The following is a 19537-nucleotide window of genomic DNA, read 5'->3' as shown; positions in this document are numbered from 1 at the left end:
CCCACCAACATAACAAATTCATTTTCTTTTTATGTTTTGCTAACATGCCCTGGTGGACAGAAAACATGAAACCTTAGGAACATTATGAGACCTCTCCACGCCTCCAGTCCATCCTTGGAACTGGAACCAATACTTTGCCCTCACCTAACTCGCTGTGAGGAGTGAAGTCTCTTGAAAAAGTGTTTCAAGCTCAGAGAGAGAAAAATGAATACTAGCCAACCTTCCGCTATCTGTAGTTTAAATAAGACAGGAATAGTCTATTAGAAATGTCATAAATCGGGCGCCTGGGTGGCTCAGTTGGTTGAGCAACTGCCTTCGGCTCAGGTCATGATCCTGGAGTCCCGGGATCGAGTTCCACATCCGGTTCCCTGCTCGACAGAGAGTCTGCTTCTCCTGCTGACCTCTCTACTCTCATGCTCTCTCTCTCTCAAATAAATAAATAAAATCTTTAGAAAAAAAAAAAAAGAAATGTCATAAATCTGCAGATAACCCCAAGATGTCATTTCAAAGAGCAGTTCAACAATCTCCCATGGGATAGTTCACATAAGAAATTAATAAGCTACCAGCCTTGTGGCTTAAAATCCTCCCTGCCCACCTTGTGACGGATATAATAAAAAACAGCAAAGCCATCCAAGGGTAAGACGTAGGAGAGAGGAGGAAAGGATGAAGAATCTTGAATAATCCACAACTATATCATCAGCTTTTAAATTAGTGAGCTAATCTGTTATTTCAAAAACACTGTATATATCTTTAGAACTATTATAATTCTGCTGACTTTTTGATAAATTATCTGCATGTTTATTCATAGTCACAGTGCACGTCAGAGCTTAAGAAAAGTTCTATGGGAAAAAAATTTAAAAATTTCAAGTTTCTGATTGGAATTGCTCCTTTAGTCTCAGCATCAATTTTGGTTTTCTAAAATGGGAAACTAGCATATATTAATATAAAAGCACTGCCAAAATTCAGATAACATCTTATGGTTCATTTGAGAACAATAACGTGTAAATAGCACTAAATATTATGTTTAAATATGCTTAAGTGTTATTTCATCAGTGAGACATTATGAAATGTATTTTTAATAGTTGTTAAAAGTATTTTTTCTTTTTCAGTGTAAAATGTCAATCCTTTAAAAAATTGAATTTGGACGCCAAATTAGAAAATCACTTTACTACAGCAGGAAATACTGATCCTACACATATACGGCACTGAAAGGAGCAAACAAAATGGAAGACAAAAACTTTCATGAAGGAATCAGTTCTTCATCTTGAAAAATCCTGATTTTCATTCAATTATTATTCATATACTTGCTAAAACATTAACTAGTACTTCCCATCAAGAATAACTTTTGGGGGGCGCCTGGGTGGCTCAGTGGGTTAAAGCCTCTGCCTTTGGCTCAGGTCATGATCCCAGGGTCCTGGGATCGAGTCCCACATCGGGCTCTCTGCTCTGCAGGGAGCCTGCTTCCTCCTCTCTCTCTCTCTGCCTGCCTCTCTGCCTGCTTGTGATCTCTGTCTGTCAAATAAATAAATAAAATCTTTAAAAAAACAAAACAAAACAATGTATCATTATAAAAAAAAAAAAAAAAGAATAACTTTTGGGGGCACCTGGGTGGCTCAGATGGTTAAGCATCTGCCTTCAGCTCGGGTCATGATCCGGGGTCCTGGGATCAAGTCCTGCATCAGGCTCTCCGTTCAGCAGGGAACCTGCTTCTCCCTCTCCCTCTGCCTGCTGCTCCCCCTGCTTGCACTCTCTCTCTGGCAAATAAATAAACAAAATCTTTAAAAAAAAAAAAAAAAAGTAACTTTTGGTTAGACTCACCAGACAAAGGATCTTGATTGGCAGCATGCCTAAGCCGTTAATTGACGTGATCTTGTTCTTGGCCAGACTCAGGTGCATTAGGCCACTACACAGCTCTAGCCCACTGATCTCCTCTATCTCGTTGTCTATACACAGTGACTATGTTTAAGGAAAATGTTATGAGAAACATTCTGAAGAGGGGCGCCCAGGTGGCTCAGTAGGTTAAGCATCCGACTCTTGATTTTGGCTCAGATCATGATTTCAGAATTACGAGACTGAGCCCCACATTGGGCTCCACACTCAGTACCGAGTCTGCTTTTCCCTCTCCCTTCTCGCCCTCCACCCCCGACTTGTGCACACACGCTCTCACTCAAATAAAATCTTTAAAAAGAAAAAACATCTTGAAGAAAAAAAACAGTGTCAGATCATCATTAGAAAAATCAAACAACAGCATTAATAAAGCACTAATACATGCCAGTACAGTTTGAACACTAAATCTTGAAATATATTTTTTTCATTATAGAAGTTAATAGTAAAAAAAAGAAGTTAATACTGGCACTGCTTAAATTACTTTAAAGACACAGCTTTTGAGTATGCTCAGTTGCATTCTGCATTCTTAGTGACTCATTTCATCAGTGAGGAGAAACATCTCAGGGTGCTTCAGAAGCTGCCTCCTTTACAGTGATTTTCCTCGGTTCCTTAATGGTTTCCACAAGAAACTCCCGTGCTCTCCCCCAGTCGGGACTTCAGCTTTGTCATCCTCAGAACCAGGGGAACAGCCTGGGAGATGTCCCCGGTGGCAGACAGGTGGTAAAGAACCAATACCCGGACACAGAGAGGAGCAGCCTTTTCTGTCTCTGTTGGTTTCTCTTCTCCCTTTAAAATAAATAAGGCCTGGGGTGCCTGTGTGGCTCAGTGGGTTAAAGCATCTGACTTCGGCTCAGGTCATGATCTCAGGGTCCTGGGATCGAGCCCCGCATTGGGCTCTCTCCTCGGCAGGGAGCCTGCTTCCTCCTCTCTCTGCCTGCCTCTCTGCCTACTTGTGATCTCTGTCTGTCAAATAAATAAATAAATAAATAAATGAGGCCTAAATTCCGTCTTCATTTCCTCACGTTAAGTTTCTAGTCATTTTAAAATTTAAATTGCTTCTGTGTTCTATCCTTAGAATCACCTAAAATTGCAGTCCCAAAGTCACCAATTCTATCCCCCTCTCTCCAGTCTCAATCTCTTCAGCAAATTTTCAGGATTTAGTATCATTTGCGCACCACAAATCATTTTCCTTCCCAAGTAACTGAAGACGTCACGGTTCTCTCAGCCATTTGTAATCCGCAGGGCATCCAATCAATCAGCAAGAGTTGGCATTTTTTTGCTTTAAAACATCTCTTTATTCCCTTCCTTTCAGATCACTCCACTGCCAACTTAATTCAGCTTTAGCACCTATGGGTGCATCTAACATCCATTTCTTCTTGCCTCAAATCACCTGACACACTGTAGTCAGGTTAATTTTTTCAAAATATTGATTAAATATCATGTTTCAATCAAAAAATTCTCACAGGACAAATTCCAAATTCCTCACTCTGGCATCGGAAGCCCCTGACTTTACACAAAGCCTATTTCTCCAGTTTCATCTCCATTATAACCCAGTGAGAATTGCCTAATTCTGCCAGGTCAGTCTTCTTAGCAGTTCTGGAATGTACCAAGGACTTTCTTACTTAGCGGTGTCTTTTTTATCATACTGCTTTCCTACCCTTCCTAAACCCTGCCCATTCCTCAGGACTTAATTTCAAATTCCATTTCTTTTCTTTCTTTAACATATACATTAAACCAACTTCTTTATGATCTCGTTTTGAAAGATAATCTCATATTCTTATTTCTGTTGCTCTTAATTACTTAAGACTCACAAAGGACAGGCTGCGAGGACATATTTGCAACAGAAATAGTAGATGAAGGATTACTATCTAGAATACATAAAGAATGACAATAACTCAATCCAAAGAAAGAGTAAAGACAGAACCACCCAACAGAAAATGAGAAAGAGTACAGGGAGGAAATTCTCAAGAGCAAACCCAAGTGGCTAATAAACGTAAGAAGCGACTCTGCTTCACCCTTAATCAGGAGAATGCAACTCCAGGCGCCATTCCTCACCTATCAGTTTAGCAAGCATTTTAAAGGGTTCTGAGGAACACATTGTTTCCTATGACTGAGGGTCCTTATGTCAGAGCCAACTTGAAAGCAACCTGGCAGGGTCTGCTGTAATTGTAAATTTGTCACATCAACTTCAATTCTTGATATCCACTCTGGACAGACCATTTCTTCCTTGAAGCCTTTTCTGGTCAACTTCCAACCTCCCACCTATCTCCTTCCATTAATCATAGAATCAAAGAATTTTTTAAAGGGGAAGAAAAGATGATTAAGTATCACAAAAACAGGTATTTCACCTCAGAATTCTCTGTAGATCTCCTAACTCCACTAGTTACTAATTATGTGACTTAACTTCTCTCAGCTCAGATTTTTCACTGGTAGAGTGGGAATAGCAAACAATGGGTTGCTATGAAAACTGAGAGTTTGATCATGGAAAAAAAATCATTGGAATGAGGCTCACAAGCTATAATATTCCTCACAATTATAAGGCAGTTATCATTACCCCATTAAAAGCGCCAGAAGCCAAGGAATCACATCCTCTACCTGTTGGCCAATAGCACAAAATGGAAGATTGAAAGCCAGCATCTATTCTGAAAAGATGTAGGCAAGAGAAAGAGATAAATTAGGAAACCAGAAGCAGTGAGGATAAAGTACTACCAAATGAACCAGACACTCACAATTTTTCTCCATTGGTTCCAGATTTGATCCTTGGAAGCATAGTTTCGCTTGTCATCAAATATGCATTTTCAAATGTACTTTCATAAAGCTCTCCTGCCAGGAGAGCTCTACAAAGCGTTCATGCTCACAAACACCACACTCTTTCTGCTTCTGTTTCCTCTGGGCTATTTAAATAATCATCCTCAAACCAGAACGAAGAACCAGATCTTTGCTGATACAGATTGTAAGAAAGGCTGTGCAATGTGGGAAACAGAGATTAAACTCTCCCACAGCTATAGATGAAATAAAATGTCCTTAGAGTGGCAATCTTTGGCAAGAAAAATTAGGCAAGGAAAACTTCAAATGGCCGTCTGCCTCCAGTTAGCACAGGAAGCAATAGTTCTTAAGTCCTATGTCAGGCGCACTAGTGTCCCGGTAGTTCTGCTCCAACTGATATGAAGATGCTCAGTGGGGAAGAGTAAAACAAACGCTTGTGGGCACTGAGTCAGGAAGCCTTCCCATGGGAAGGGGGCAAGGATCAGAAAACAAGGACTTAGGAATCCTGAAACTGTCAAGAGCTAGTGGGAATTGACAAGGCAAGCTTGTTTATTGTGTATGCAGTAATTTTCCAAGACATCCGAGGCTAACCCCAGTTCTCTCAGTACATCCGCTTCACTCTCCAGCTTTGACTAGTACAGCACGTCAGGTTTTATGAAATTCGCCTCGCAAGGGCCAAGGGAAGAGGAATACAGGTGCCTCACTGCAGCTGGGGGGCAAAGTTGCAAAGGCTTGAGGAACTGACTGCACAGCTCTGCTGAGAAATAAGTGCATTTCAGAAAAATTGTCTATTTCCCAACTCTTCACTCCCCTTTAAACATCAAGGAATTTCAGTCTCTATAAATTAATCACATTCTTGACTGAAGAGTACTTTTTACAATGGCCCAACACCCCACCCCCACCCCCCACTTCCACACTCTCAAGGTCACATCATCTGTGACCACGAGTAATGATAAAGGTCAGTATGCAGGAGTGGTCCGTACAGAGTTCTGAGTTTACAGCTCGCTTTCGGGAATACCTTTATCTCCCTCATCTCTCATCTTCTTATTTTAAGAACGTGCATGAAATGTTACTTGTCCTTCCTCTGAACGTTATTCTTTTGCATTCTTTCATATAGGTCTTGGGACTTTCCAACAAGAAGAAATATAATCTGGTAAGTCACTAAGCTATTACAATGAATTAGCTTACTGGGTTAACCCTCTTAAGTACATTTTAATTTTCAAAGGCCGCTGGCTACCAGAAGAAGGAGACTCAAAGAACTCAAAATCATCATACCGCATTCTAGCTCTAAAGTTTTACATTTCAGTGAATAAATCTTTTACGGTGGAACTTTAGGTCCTCAGAAACTGAGGGACGGAACCCAAAGGCACATAAGCATAACTTTACAGTGAGGGAAGAGCCCCACAATGTAGTTTTACATCTTGGTGATGCTGTCAGCAGTTTGCAGAGCTTGACATGAATTATTCACTAGTTCCGTATTCGCTCTTATTCGTTTGTCTACAATCATAAAATATGGTTCAGGTGTAGAAAAAACAGTTACTGAGAAATAAGTAGGAAATCCATCACAATTCTCTTAGTAGGGAGAACCGCAATGATAGCTTTAATCAAAACCAATCCTGAAAGATCTATATCACCTTACCAGTGAAAAATGTTCTTCACTATAGGAGTGAATCTCTAAAAAATGAAACACACATACACTTTAAATGGCTAGGTGATAAAAGTAGTTATGACTCAATGAATTGCACCATGGGGAAAACTGGAATTTAGAGGACAGATCTCGGTGCAACCACTGACCAAATGATCCTGGACAGTAAATGAGCCTCCCTGGGTCTTAGGCTCCTCTTTCATAAAAGAACAGTTAGTAGTAGATCATCTCTAAAGTCCGGTCTGGATTTTAAAATTCTGTGCATCACTTTTTAAAAGCTCCATGGTTCTATAATCATCTAACAAATTCTAAAGAATAATCAATCTGTCGATACTTACTGGTAAAGAATACACAGCATTCTTTCTTAAGAATATTCTTTCTTGATTTATCCTTGATAAAGTTTATCAGCTTGTGATTTAGGATGATTATCAATTAATCATCAGTTAGCCACAAATGGAACGACAAGATAGCATAAGATAAACCAAAAACTTGATTTCTTAAACCAGTCCACTTTGAGGCACTAATTTAATCTACAATCACAATGTCAGCATTAACCAGGTCGATTAACGGTTAACACTTAAAGAAGTGCTCTTTAACGCTGCTAATTACAATTTTGTTGAATTATATTTTAAACAAAAGTGCACATGTTCCCCTCAAATAGAAAAGACGTATTCATCCACTAAGGAAAGCTTGAACATAAAAAGCACAAAAATGATAGCCACCAAACCCCTAAAAAGGACACACGGAATGGCATCAGATTAGGAAAGCGTGCCCTGAGAGGTACGACAAAGGACTGGCTAGCTTAAAGCTGGGGATCTTCAAGTACACTCCTCAGACCGGCAATATCGGCACCACCTGGAAGCTTGTAAAAATGCAAATTCTCAGGTACCACCCCAGACCTACCCCACCAGAAGTTCTGAGGATGGAGGCCAGCAAGTTTTTTAACAAACCCTCCAGGGGATTCTCTTACAGCTCAAGTTTGAAGCTTGGTAAATAACTATTTTCAAAGAAAATAATAATTTTCAGATTTAAAACATTTTTAATAGACGTAGGTACAGCATTTGCCCATACACAGCCTGTGTATATTCATTTTTAAAAATCTAGTGAACACTCTGGAAATGGACCCCACCTTCAGCCCAAGAAGAACACGAACAGTACCTGACATCTACCTCCAAACGCCCCTCCTGTTGCATCCAACGCCTCCCTCTCGGAGATGGCCACCATGCTGAATTGTCTACTTCCTCTTCCTTTTCCCCTTTGGTTTGATACTAAAATTATATTTAGTTTTATTAAGATGCATCCCTACTGTTCCATGGAGATAAATTTCATTCATTTTCACTACCGTAGGATAGGTTATTATGAGTATAACATAAGTTGTGCTTTCTCTTATCAATGAGCGTATGGGCTATTTCAACTTTTTGCTCTGACAAGCAGTGTTGCTATGAGCATTCTTATACAAGCCTCCAGAAACACGCCGCTAAACTTCCCATAGGTAGGAATGAAAGTGCTGGGAATTTTGATGTTCAACTTTATAAGAGAGCATAAAATTGCTCTCCAAAGTGGTTGAACTAATTTCATACCCAAAGGAAGGAAAAAAAAAAAAAGAGAGAGATCCTCTTGATTTACATGTTCTCCAACACTTGGTATTTTTAGATTTCTTAAATGTTGTCACTTGAATGGATGTAACATAAGTATCTCATGTGGTCTTGGGCTGCATTTCTCTGAATACAAATGAGGCTGACATCTAGTCATGTTACTAGACTTATCGGATTCATTTTCTGTAAAACACTTTTTATACATCTTCTCCCATCTTCCTATCTGGGAACATGGAATATATTTCTCTTTAGTTAGGGCTTTACTGCTCTTCGATAAAGTTTTATTAGATTCCTCCCACAGGTCTTATTGTTAATAAGATTCATTTTTATTGCTCTTGTAAATGGGGTCTCTGTTTTAAGTTGTGCTTTCTAATTGCTTGTTTGTGATGTAGAAAAATGCAATTGATTTCCTTTTATTGAAGTCATATTCAACTATTTTGTTGAGCTTTCAAAACTATCATTTCTAGTAGTTCATTGCAAGTTATTTTTGATATTCCCTATGGACAATCATATCATTTGCAACAACAACAAAAAAGTCTTTTTATCTTCTCATTTCAATTTTTATACTTCCAGGTTTTTTTCCTCTGGTTTTTACAGTGCTGGCTAAAACCACCAAAACAGTGATGGAAAGAAGGGGCAATGGTAGAGATCTCTGTCTTGTTCCCAATTTTAAAGAACCTTTAGAACATGTCCCCAGTTAGGACAAAGTCTGCTTCAAATATTTTTATAGACCTTTTCAAGTTGAGGAAATTCCCTATAACTAGTTTACTAATAGTTTTTATTATAAATTAGATTTTATAAAATTCTATCTATTGAGTTTCTAAACCTACTGATCGTATGGTTTATTTCTCTTAATCAGTTAACATAGTTAATGATTTACTGACCTTCTAATATTAAGCTATCCTAATATTCATGAGATAAACCAAACTTGATCATGGTATTAACTTTTTCAAACACTGTCAGATTCAGTTTGCCAATACACAGTTAGGATTTTTATATCTAGATCATGGGTGAAAGGAGTCTGTCATTTTCCTTTCTCTTATCATTCCTTATCTGCTTTTGGATATCAAAGTAACCTCATTAGCATGGATTGTGAATATGCCTTCTATTCTCAATCTTTGAAAGATTTTGTTCATTATTAGAAGACCTGTTCTTAAAAGTTTGGATCTGGGGGCACCTGGGTGGCTTAGTGGGTTAAAGCCTCTGCCTTCGCTCGAGTCATGATCCCAGAGTCCTGGGATTGAGCCCCGCAACGGGCTCTCTGCTCAGTGGCGAGCCTGCTTCCTCCTCTCTCTCTGTCTCCCTCTCTGCCTACTTGTGATGTCTGTCAAATAAATAAAATCTTTAAAAAAAAAAAAAGAACCTCAATTAAAAAATTTTTTAAAAATTTGGATCTGGTGGGAGTTTTTTTTATATGAGTATTTTAATTTACTTTATATGAATTGCATTTATAAATACAGGACTACTCAGGGTTTCTATTTCCAAATCAGCATATTTTTCTAAGAATTTATCCATTTCATTTAGGTTTTCAAATGTACTGGCATAAAAAATGTTGTTTAAAAATTGTTATGCAAAGCTTTTCAGTCTTTTCAAAAATCTAATCTAATAACATAATTATATGCAGTATGTATGACACTCTAAAACAGAACAAGAGGCATATTCAGTACTGTTTAAAAACGAGCCTACTATCTATTCAAAACGGTAAGCTAAGAATTTGTTTCATTAAGAGTTTATGAAGGGGGGGCACCTGGGTGGCTCAGTGGGTTAAAGCCTCTGCCTTCGGCTCAGGTCATGATCCCAGGGTTCTGGGATCGAGCCCCGCATCGGGCTCTCTGCTCAGCAGGGAGCCTGCTTCCTCCTCTCTCTCTGCCTGCCTCTCTGCCTACTTATGATCTGTCTGTCAAATTAATAAATAAAATATTTTAAAAAAAAAGAGTTTATGAAGGGTAGCTTGTTTTGCCTCCTTGTGTTTATATTTTAAAGACCACAGGTGAGGAATGCTGCCATTTTACATTTTAATTATGTGTCCATGTTCTGAATTTCAATTGGTTCTGCTATAATGAGGACAGCTTTTTATACTTTGGAGAAAAGACTGAATTGCTACATCTAAAGTCAGGTTAAAAAAAAAAAAACAAAAATCCTAGTTTTCTTCATGGTGTTTGACATTTACAAGTCGTAACAGTTTTTCACACGGAAAAATAAATTTATGTAGAACTTAAGTCTTCCGTGATAGACGTGTTTTAAACCGCACCCTCTGTTTGGAGTCCAAAATCCTGTGGAGTTGTTTTCTCTGGCAGTTCCATGCTATACACAGAAGAGTATTTTTCTGGGAGGCAGAGCCCAGATTGCCACGTGACCGCCCTCATTCAGGGTGCCCTAAGCTGGAGCTCTGGATGCTCCCTCCTTCTTTCTGGCTGGTAGGAGTCTCCGGCATGGCTGACTTCTAGACCAGCGCTTCTCAAGCTTTACTGTGTATTTCCCATCACCCAGGGGTCTTGTTAAAAATGCAGGTTCTCATGTCAGGGGCCTGGGGTAGAGTCCCAGAGCCTGCATTTCTAAGAAATTCCAGGCAATGGTGTTGCTGACATCATTAATCTTCCCTGAGCAGTGTTCTTCTAGGTGGTCTGAGTGGATTTCTGAGTCAGGTGGCTTCTGGGTGGTCAGCCTCTACCTCCTTGCAAATTCAGTATGTATGATGTCAAGCATCAAGTGAGAAGTTCTATGGACAGGTGCTGCCAACGTGTACTACTTTTAGTTTGCCATCAGAGCATTTCATTTTGATCATTTTCTCATTAGGATACATTTAGGAGAACTTGCTCGTTTCAAGAGCACCAGTTAAATGCCCAATAATGGCACATTCCACATACCAGTTCTAAAGAACATGGTGCTATGTTCGAAGTTTCCCATCATATATGAAAAAGGCTTTTCCCCAATAAAATACACGCTCAAGACAATATACCTTCTGTTCTCCCCACATGTTCAGTCTCATTACAAGTGTAGTGTTTTAACTGCTGCCCTGTCCCTGGAATGAGGCACCCAAGGGCAATCAATTCATTCCCCCACTCTACCCGGAAAAATCCTCAGGTGGGCAGAGAGATACTGAGAAAGAGAAGACACTGCTCCCTTAGCACCCAGAAAACATCAGTCTCCGGTGTCAAGAGACTCCAGCTCATTAAACTCACAGATTCCTAATTAACCCTTTAGGATCTTGAAGCTGGTGTGTGCATACTTCAAGGTAGATGGTTCTCCATGGGAACCTGACTCATGCAGTGTATATATGTTCCTGAAGTTGGCTGCTCATCAAAAGAGGTTGGTTTTGCTTTTTTAAAAAAAAAAAAACAAAGTATATTTTAAATACGCCGGAGGAAATAAATAAATAAATAAATACATACGCCAGAGAAACTTGCTATTTAAAGGGCAATTACTATGGATTCTTTGGGAAATTAAAAAAAAAACCCACCACTTATTTTCCTTTTGGTCATATCTGAATTTCCAGATACTGACCTTATTATATAAAGCAGGACACAAGTAAATTTCAAGAGTCAATTAAAAATAAGCCTATGTTTATCAGAAAATGACTGTCTTATGTAGCTTTTTCAGGTGGAGGACGCTCTTGGGAAGCTCTGACTTACGATCTTGCTCCTTGGTAAATAAAACATGTTTCTTCATTTTGTGAATATCAATTCTTAATCATTCAAATGAGTCACACATCTCCAGTAAATTGCTTATCTGGTACCACTCCAAGTCATCCAAGAACACAGTTATTAACAGGCCTATTACCCAAATTTCCCCTTTATTCATTCAAAGGATACTGTCCAAAATTAGTTTAGTGAGAGTCTGGTATTCTGACAAATCACGCATTTCAGAAATTTGATTGTAGGAAAAATCCACCTTCTGATGAGAAAAAGAGAACAATAGGTCAAAGTTTATTTCTCGTCTGCTTCACCACAATAATTTCTGGCATAAGAAGACCTTTCTGGCCCCTTTTCTGGGGTTAGAATCATTACTGAAAGTATGCCAAGGCTAACACAGCCACCCGTATCTAATCACGTTCTGTCTGGACCCTTGTCTGTTCAGTCTGAGGGACAGGGGGAAGGAGTCCCCCGCCCGGGCCGCGGTGGGGACACCCCCACCCCCAAACACTTTCCATTCCTGCTGTTCCTCTCTCCATTTCCGGCAATCACTTCAGGCTTTCTTCATCTTCCCACAGAATTCACCACAATTCCGCTTTTACCACCATTTCCTTCATTTTCTCTACTGCCCCACGAGCGGCATTCACTTAGCTCACGTGTTCATCTTTTCTCTGCCTTTTCTCCTCTCTCAATATATTCTCCCGAGTCACTTCTCAAGTGCCAGAAAAATCTTTCTTATTCATCCCTCAGGCTATATCTCATCCACTTAACACCCTTTCTCAAAACGGACTATTTTAGGAAAGCCTTTTCAGCAACATGAGTTGTTCTTTCTCCAAAATAGGAGACTAAAGAAAAACAACATTAAGTAACTTTTAATATTCACCCATGAGCAAAAGATGAACAAAAAGGATTTAAAAAAAAAAACTTTTTAAAAATGCTACAGTGATAACTTGCTGGGCACATGTAATAATTCTCTGGAAAACTATCAAACAATGTTCTAATGAGCACTAGCGCTCTTTAAAACAGGGTCCCCCTATACAAAGAATACTTTATCAATGTATTAAATACTAAAAACTTTTTTTTTTTTAAAGATTTTATTTATTTATCTGACAGAGAGAGATCACAAGCAGGCAGAGAGGCAGGCAGAGAGAGAGGAGGAAGCAGGCTCCCCGCCGAGCAGAGAGCCCGATGCGGGGCTCGATCCCAGGATCCTGAGATCATGACCTGAGCCGAAGGCAGCGGCTTAACCCACTGAGCCACCCAGGCACCCCAAATACTAAAAACTTTAAATATTAAAAAAACATGTTGAAAACTCAAGTGCCAAGAGAAGAAAACAGATTAAGTTGATTACAAGTTAGCAACAGGACCACATTGTCAGTAAAACACAAGTGTGTGAACCATGCGAAGAAACAGTAATCTGCAAACAAAATACTATTCGTTCAAAAAACCCCAAACAATTGGAACACAAAGATTGACGCCGATATAAACTGCAACTATGTCAAACACAGAGCACGGCTGACCTAAAGCATTCAGTCTGATGTGACCGAATGAAGTTTCACATTCACTTTGGTCTTCTACGTAATCGTGACGGACCGGGAGTCAACCCAGTGATCGAGGCTTACTTATAACTGACACTTTTTCCATTAATACCTTCTGTTTTTGTGCCACAGTCGTGTCTGCTCCTCTCTAACTCTAGCCCTCTCTGGGCCACACGCCCATACTGTGCCCTCTGGCACCTGTGTTACCAGGTGTGCTGAGAGGCTGGAAAGGGTTTCTGATGGGAGCTCTGACTCCCCCTAGGAGTTCCACCGGGCCCGGAGGCGTGCAGGGAGTCCCAGCCACCAAATGAACCTGCTGGATCTACTAAGAGCAAAGCATTCTGGGAAAGACAGAGCATGTGTAAGAACAGGCCCCTGTGTTCAGGAAACGTGAGCCTTCTCTGGCTGGTGGCCCAAGGCTCACAGATAATAAGTGAACAGGATGCAGAGCTTTCTGAGAGAGTGGGACGGGGTACACAAGCCTGGTTTCCTGGGTAGACACGGGCTTTGGGTGGCAGACTTTGGGTTCCAACCCAACCCTACTACCTCCCAGCAAAGATGACATATGTGATTTGCCCATTCTCTACTCTGGAGTCCTCATCTGTGAAATGGGACCTTCCCAGCTGCCTCACAGCTTTACGGGGAGGACTGCTTAAGGATAATGCCCTGAAAACAACCAGCAGGCCTAGGTCATGGCCCCCAGGCTGATGCAGAGTTCACAAGGGTTTGGAGCGCGTCACCTGGGGCGGTCTGGCTCTTGGCAGGCACTTCTCTACAGGGACCGATAGATTTGCTCTTAACTCTCTGGGAGCTCAGAACCTCAAAGACAGGGTTTCTGCATTGTTTTTGTTCATTGGTGAAGCCTTCTTGGGGGAGAAGGTGGGGCGGGTGAATGGAAGAAATTCCAAGGAAGTTTTTCCCAGGGGAAGGGTTCACAAGGTTGCCTTGACTCATTTCCCTGGGGCTTAGGACAAAGCAGAATGGGAGAGCAACTCAGGGAGAAAGGAAACAGCTCTGCAAGTACAATTCCCAATCACCTGGAGATCACGGGGCCCCACACTGAGTACAAATAGGCACCTCTAGGCACCTCGTATGGCTTATTTGGACAAAAGAATGTCACCTTGGCAATAAGTATAATTTCAAAGGAGAAAAAATTTTACCCCAGTACTGAGAAAAAAAACGGGGTAAACATAAGAAAAATTAAAAGAGCGTCTCACTAGCAGTATGGGTGATGTCGGATTTTGATTTCAAACCAATTTTCCTATTTGTGCAAGCCCTACTTTTGGGATCTGAGTTCATTTGGTTTGTAAATAAAACAAAATAGATAATAAAAGGCAATAACTGATGTCTAATCCTAAAAATATTTAATGAAATACGTTTGTCTACTCGAACACTAATCCCAAGCTCCCAGCGACGGCTCTCAGATCCATCAGCACATTAGAGCCACCTGGGGGTCCTTTAAAAAAATTCCACACCCGGGCCTTACCTTGGGCCTCTTGAATCAGACTCTTTGGCAGGAAGATCCAGGTGTGTTTCAAAGTCCCCACGTGACTGAAACGTGCAGAAGAGTCTGGGAACCACGAATCTCTAACCTGTCTGCTTCAGTGTGGCCCAAGGACCACCAGCAGTGGCATCCCTTGGAAGGCTGTTAGAAACCACAGTCTCGGGGTGCCTGGGTGGCTCAGTGGGTTAAGCTGCTGCCTTCGGCTCAGGTCATGATCCCAGGGTCCTGGGTCCCACATCAGGCTCGTCAGGGAGCCTGCTTCCTCCTCTCTCTCTCTCTGCCTGCCTCTCTGCCTACTTGTGATCTCTGTCTGTCAAATAAATAAAATCTTTAAAAAAAAAAAAAAAAAAAACACAAGACACGGCCCAGAGCCAGCTGCTCCATCGACTCCCGTTCACACAGTTTGGTTCTGTGTCAGATGCAAAAGCAACTTCAGAGAAGCAAGATCAGAAATCATTGTCAGGAAAAAAAAAAAAAAAGTAACGTATTTAGCTGTGAGAGAGAGAAGGTAGTTCTTCAGCCTGAACACTATTAGCAAAGCTTCCTAAGATTATCTGCAGACAGACCGTCTTCCTTTCTCATAAATGATACCCAAATCCCTTTTTATTTCATTTCAGACACTTACGCTACTTACTCCCGTATCTCGGGCTGTCTGAATTCCCTATTTGAGCACTGGTTTGCGTGTTAATGTACTTTGCAGACCACTTAATGAATGAATGCGATGATCAAGTCTACCTTGAGATTTTTGGGTGGCTTGAAATTGAAGAATGTTGTCAATTTATTGTGAGAAGCATTAAGTTCTAGAAGGTAAGGCATACAACTCACACAAGACAGATCTGGGGGGAGAAACAAATACAGAAATAAGGTAAGCCAATAAAATCAAAATTAGACTAAGTCATTAAAAACAGCTTATGTTACATCACAGCATTTCTCTCCTTATGCCAGTTGCAAGCACTTCTTAATTATTCCAAGCAAGTGAAATGAATAAAAATAGGAATGCATGAAACACAGGCAGTGTGGAGAACTCTCCACAAGCTCCTACCTTCACCTTCTTCCCCAGGACCTCCCCTCCTCCTCAACACTTTTCTAACTACTGGTACACCCTCCAGGTCCCAGCTCACTCTCCCATGAGCTACTAACAGCCAAATTCTTAAAAAATACCAGCCTCGGGGCATCTGGGTGGTTCAGTGGGTTAAAGCCTCTGCCTTCGGCTCAGGTCATGATCCCAGAGTCCTGGGATTGAGCCCCGCATCAAGCTCCCTGTCTGTGGGAAGCCTGCTTCTCAACCTCTCCCACTCCCCCTGCTTGTGTTCCCTCTCTAGCTGTGTCTCTCTGTCAAATAAATAAATAAAATTTAAAAAAAAAAAAAAAACAAACAAAAACCAACCAGCCTTAGAGGAAAGGACGAGAAACTAAAGCCATAGATAATCCCCTTGATAATTAGCCCCTAAGTGACTATATTAAGTCTTTTCACAAAGACTGAAAATGCCACAATTAGAGAAGTTTGTTATAAATTAAATTTTTAGTTGGACTTAGCCCTAAATCTCATTAATTATTTAAAGTGATTTAAATTATTGCTGTTATTTTACTTTGGCTCTGGATTGGTTCAGAAGTATGTCCGAGTTTTGCTCTTTATCCCAAGCAAATATTCTAAACCTCGAACGCTAAGTAAAGGACAGCTCTGCTCTAATGACAGTAACATATAAAACATAAAAATGGTGAAGTTCTGTGTTGCCCTTCTCTGCCCATCTACAGCAGAGGCACATTTCAAAGCAGTAGGATAAATTAGACAAAGACTCAGGAAGAGGATTTATAGCCCTGTCTCCAGCAGGAACTCTGGTCTCCCACCCGAAAACAGTAATCATAACAGCTTTCCCTCTCTTTCCATTCTAGGTCACAGAAACAGCTATTACGTGCCTCCTCACGCCCAGGAAGGCCTCTAGTGGAGCAGCTGGGGCCTTCCCTGGAGTAGATGGAAAAGGCACCATGAGCACACCCCTCGGCCCACCTCCCCCTCAAACATCTTTCCTTCTCAAGATCCTGCCAAATTCTACATCATTTCTCTAGTCTAAATCACATCCTTCTTTAGCCTGTCTTTATGGAATTATTCTAGGATTACTATTCTGTCTTTATGGAATTATTCTACACTGAGACTTAATTGGTGGCACTTAATGAGTGAATCAAGGAAGGCTGCCTGGAAAAGGAATCTTAAGGTGAAACTGTCATGACTTTACAAGTCTTGCCTATTTGTCCTTCCTGAGCTCAGCTCCATTTCTCTCCGTCAACTCTATTACCATCCAGCTGACCCCATGCCTCCTTGGAGCTGATCTTTCTGTGGGCAGGTAAGTGCTGGACCATGGAGCTGTCCTGAAGCAGAAGCAGCCACTACCACTGAAAGGGAGCTACGGAAATGGTGAGTACATCCCAATTCTGTTGATGACCAATCCTTTCAAATCACTCGGACAGAGGAAAAAATGCATGGTCTGATTGTTGGCCCTCGAACTCTGACCGGCCCGTTAATCCCTACTTGGTGCAGTGACCTCCGTGTCCACCAGATGGCAGGAGCTCCTCGCGTCTACAAGGGTGATTCTCAAACCGTGGTCCTGGGTCGGGCACATCCCACTTCCCAGGGGAACTAACTAGAAATGGAAATTCTCGAGTCCCACCCCAGAGCTGCAGAATCAAACTGAGGGCGGGGCCCAGCTTGCTGTGTTTTAACACCCCCCCACCCCTACCCCCCCCACCCCGCCGCCGCCACGTGATTCTGATTCAAGTGAAAATCTGGTCTACATCAGAACATGAATAAAAAAAAAAAAAAAGAAAATATACTGTGCCTTACACATAGGTTCTCAAACACTGTATGCCCTTAAAGATTAAAGACGACTGATCTGAGAAAAGCTCCCTTCGCAACTGGGGGTCCCAGCTCAAGCTGAGGGGTATGAGGCCACCACTGGGCATTGCTGCCATCTCCCATCACACTGCAATTCCTTACCCAGGGATAGAATCAAACCTGGGAGTGGTGGCAGGCAGGGTAGCTCCTGCCAATGACACTGAAAAACACTTCCTGATGACAGGATATCTGGGATTTGATTAAAAATAACCCTAGCAGGGGCACCTACCTCACTCAGTGAAGAGTCTGCCTTCGGCTTAGGGGCTTAGGTCATGATCTCCCGGTCCCAGGGATCGATCTCCCTGCTCAGTGGGGAGTCTGCTTCTCCCTCTGCCTCTCCCCTCCCCGTGCTTGGGCTTGCTCTAAAATCTTTAAAATAACCCTGGGGGGTGTGGTCAGGGAGGTATAGGTGAAACTAGATGGGCCACAGGCTGTTAAATGTTGAACCTGAATGTTCATTACAATAGTCCCTTGTGCACATGTTTGTAATTTTCCATTGAAAAAAAGATTACTAAAACTAGGGAAAAAAAACTCAAACAGTAGCATTGGAGGAAAAAATGATGTTGGACTGGTTCTTAGCCACTGAAGAGCACGGCTGGATTTTAATTACTGCTCTCCAAAAGGGGAGGAATTCAGAAAGGGGCAAGAGAAAACCATATCAGCAACATTTAACCGTCATGAAAAAGACAGGCCAAAGCCGCCAGTGGAAAGATGACCAGCAAAAAAGCAGGTCGAAAACAACAACTGTTGAGTTCCCTCCAAGTCTAATGGAAAGAAATTGGACACTTTAACTTCAAATAAGATCAGAAAACAAGAATCAAGGTTTGAAGAAAATGTGACTAATTGCATTAAATGTGAGCAAGATTTCACAACAAATACATTATGGAGAACCACAAATAGTGCAGTGGAAGAACCAGCTACATGTAAAGAGACAGTAAAAAAAAAAAAAAAAAAGAAAGAAAGAAAAAGAAAAAGAAAAAAGGAAAAAATAAATGTGTGGAATCCCTGGCACTCAAGTAAGAAGAAAAGAAGTAGCTGGCCAGAATTAAAATGTAGATGCAAAAACAAAATTAAAAAAAGAATCTGTTAAAGGAAAAAAAGGTGAGAGGGGGAGAAGGACTAATTCATCTGTACTGAATAAACTAATAGGGGGAAAGACAAAGGAATCATCAAATATTCGGGAAGTATTAAAGAAGTATAATGAGCTGTCTCTTAAAGGAAAAAAACAAAGCAAACATTTCATGGGATACGCTTCAACACCATTGAACTATTCGAACCACAGACAATGTTGCATATCGGCTGACTTTACTCATCACCCATGATGCCTTTTTTATACACAAAGTAGAGCTTCGATATGTAAAGGGATAGATAGTAGCACTTACACCAAGTTTTGTAGTATTAACCCCTATGACATACTGCACAGCTTTAATTTTGAAATAACTGAATGATCCAAAAATCTACTAGAACGAAAATTACATACCTTCAATTTTATTTACTGAAAGATCCAACTTCTGTAGGTGAACATATTCACAGAGAATGCTAATGTCAATTAAATCACAACCCTGAGAAGATAAAAGGTAAAAAGACTTTAATGCTGCTTTAACAGGTTAGTACTCTGCCATCTCCTGACACCTGGAAGTAAGAGCGGACTGAGATCCAGAATTTCTGTAAGTATAGTAATGACAGTACACTTATGCTAAAAGTAGAAGTATAGGAAAGATATACTTACTTATAGTAGAAGCACAGTAGTTAAATGAGAGACTACATCTGAGGTCTCCTACTAACAGGATCTCAAAGCAAATGACAAACCCATTTAAAAAATGCATTCCTCTGAAGAAGAAAATAGCTTGGAAAATTAGTGATATTAACAACAACAAATACAACATGAAAAGGCAAATTAAAGCAGTGTTGGGTAGACCTTTAGAGTTTTACTATTTTTTTAAAAAGGAGAAGAAAAAGAAAACCCCACATAATAGCAGTAGGGCCAAGTCTTTTCTCTTGCAGAAGAAAAGGCAGATGCCTAGAATTTAAATGAAATGCTAAAGAGATCACGTATCACCAGATCGTTAATAACACTGTT

The 19537-nt window shown here is 40.8% G+C and overlaps 1 protein-coding gene across 1 annotated transcript in view; it reads right to left on the bottom strand.

The window, feature by feature from the left end:
• Nucleotides 1-19537, bottom strand: part of LRGUK (leucine rich repeats and guanylate kinase domain containing) — a 69897-nt gene that overhangs the window by 41035 nt on the left and 9325 nt on the right. The window contains 4 exon segments of the mRNA XM_047695764.1: nucleotides 1819-1943; nucleotides 11706-11787; nucleotides 15303-15403; nucleotides 18938-19019. Of these exon segments, the coding sequence (XP_047551720.1) occupies nucleotides 1819-1943; nucleotides 11706-11787; nucleotides 15303-15403; nucleotides 18938-19019 (390 nt within the window).

Source organism: Lutra lutra, chromosome 11 (genome assembly GCF_902655055.1).
Source record: "Lutra lutra chromosome 11, mLutLut1.2, whole genome shotgun sequence".
NCBI lineage: Eukaryota > Metazoa > Chordata > Mammalia > Carnivora > Mustelidae > Lutra > Lutra lutra.
Note: the sequence above shows the minus strand (reverse complement) of the source record. Positions and strands in the feature narration are given on the sequence as shown.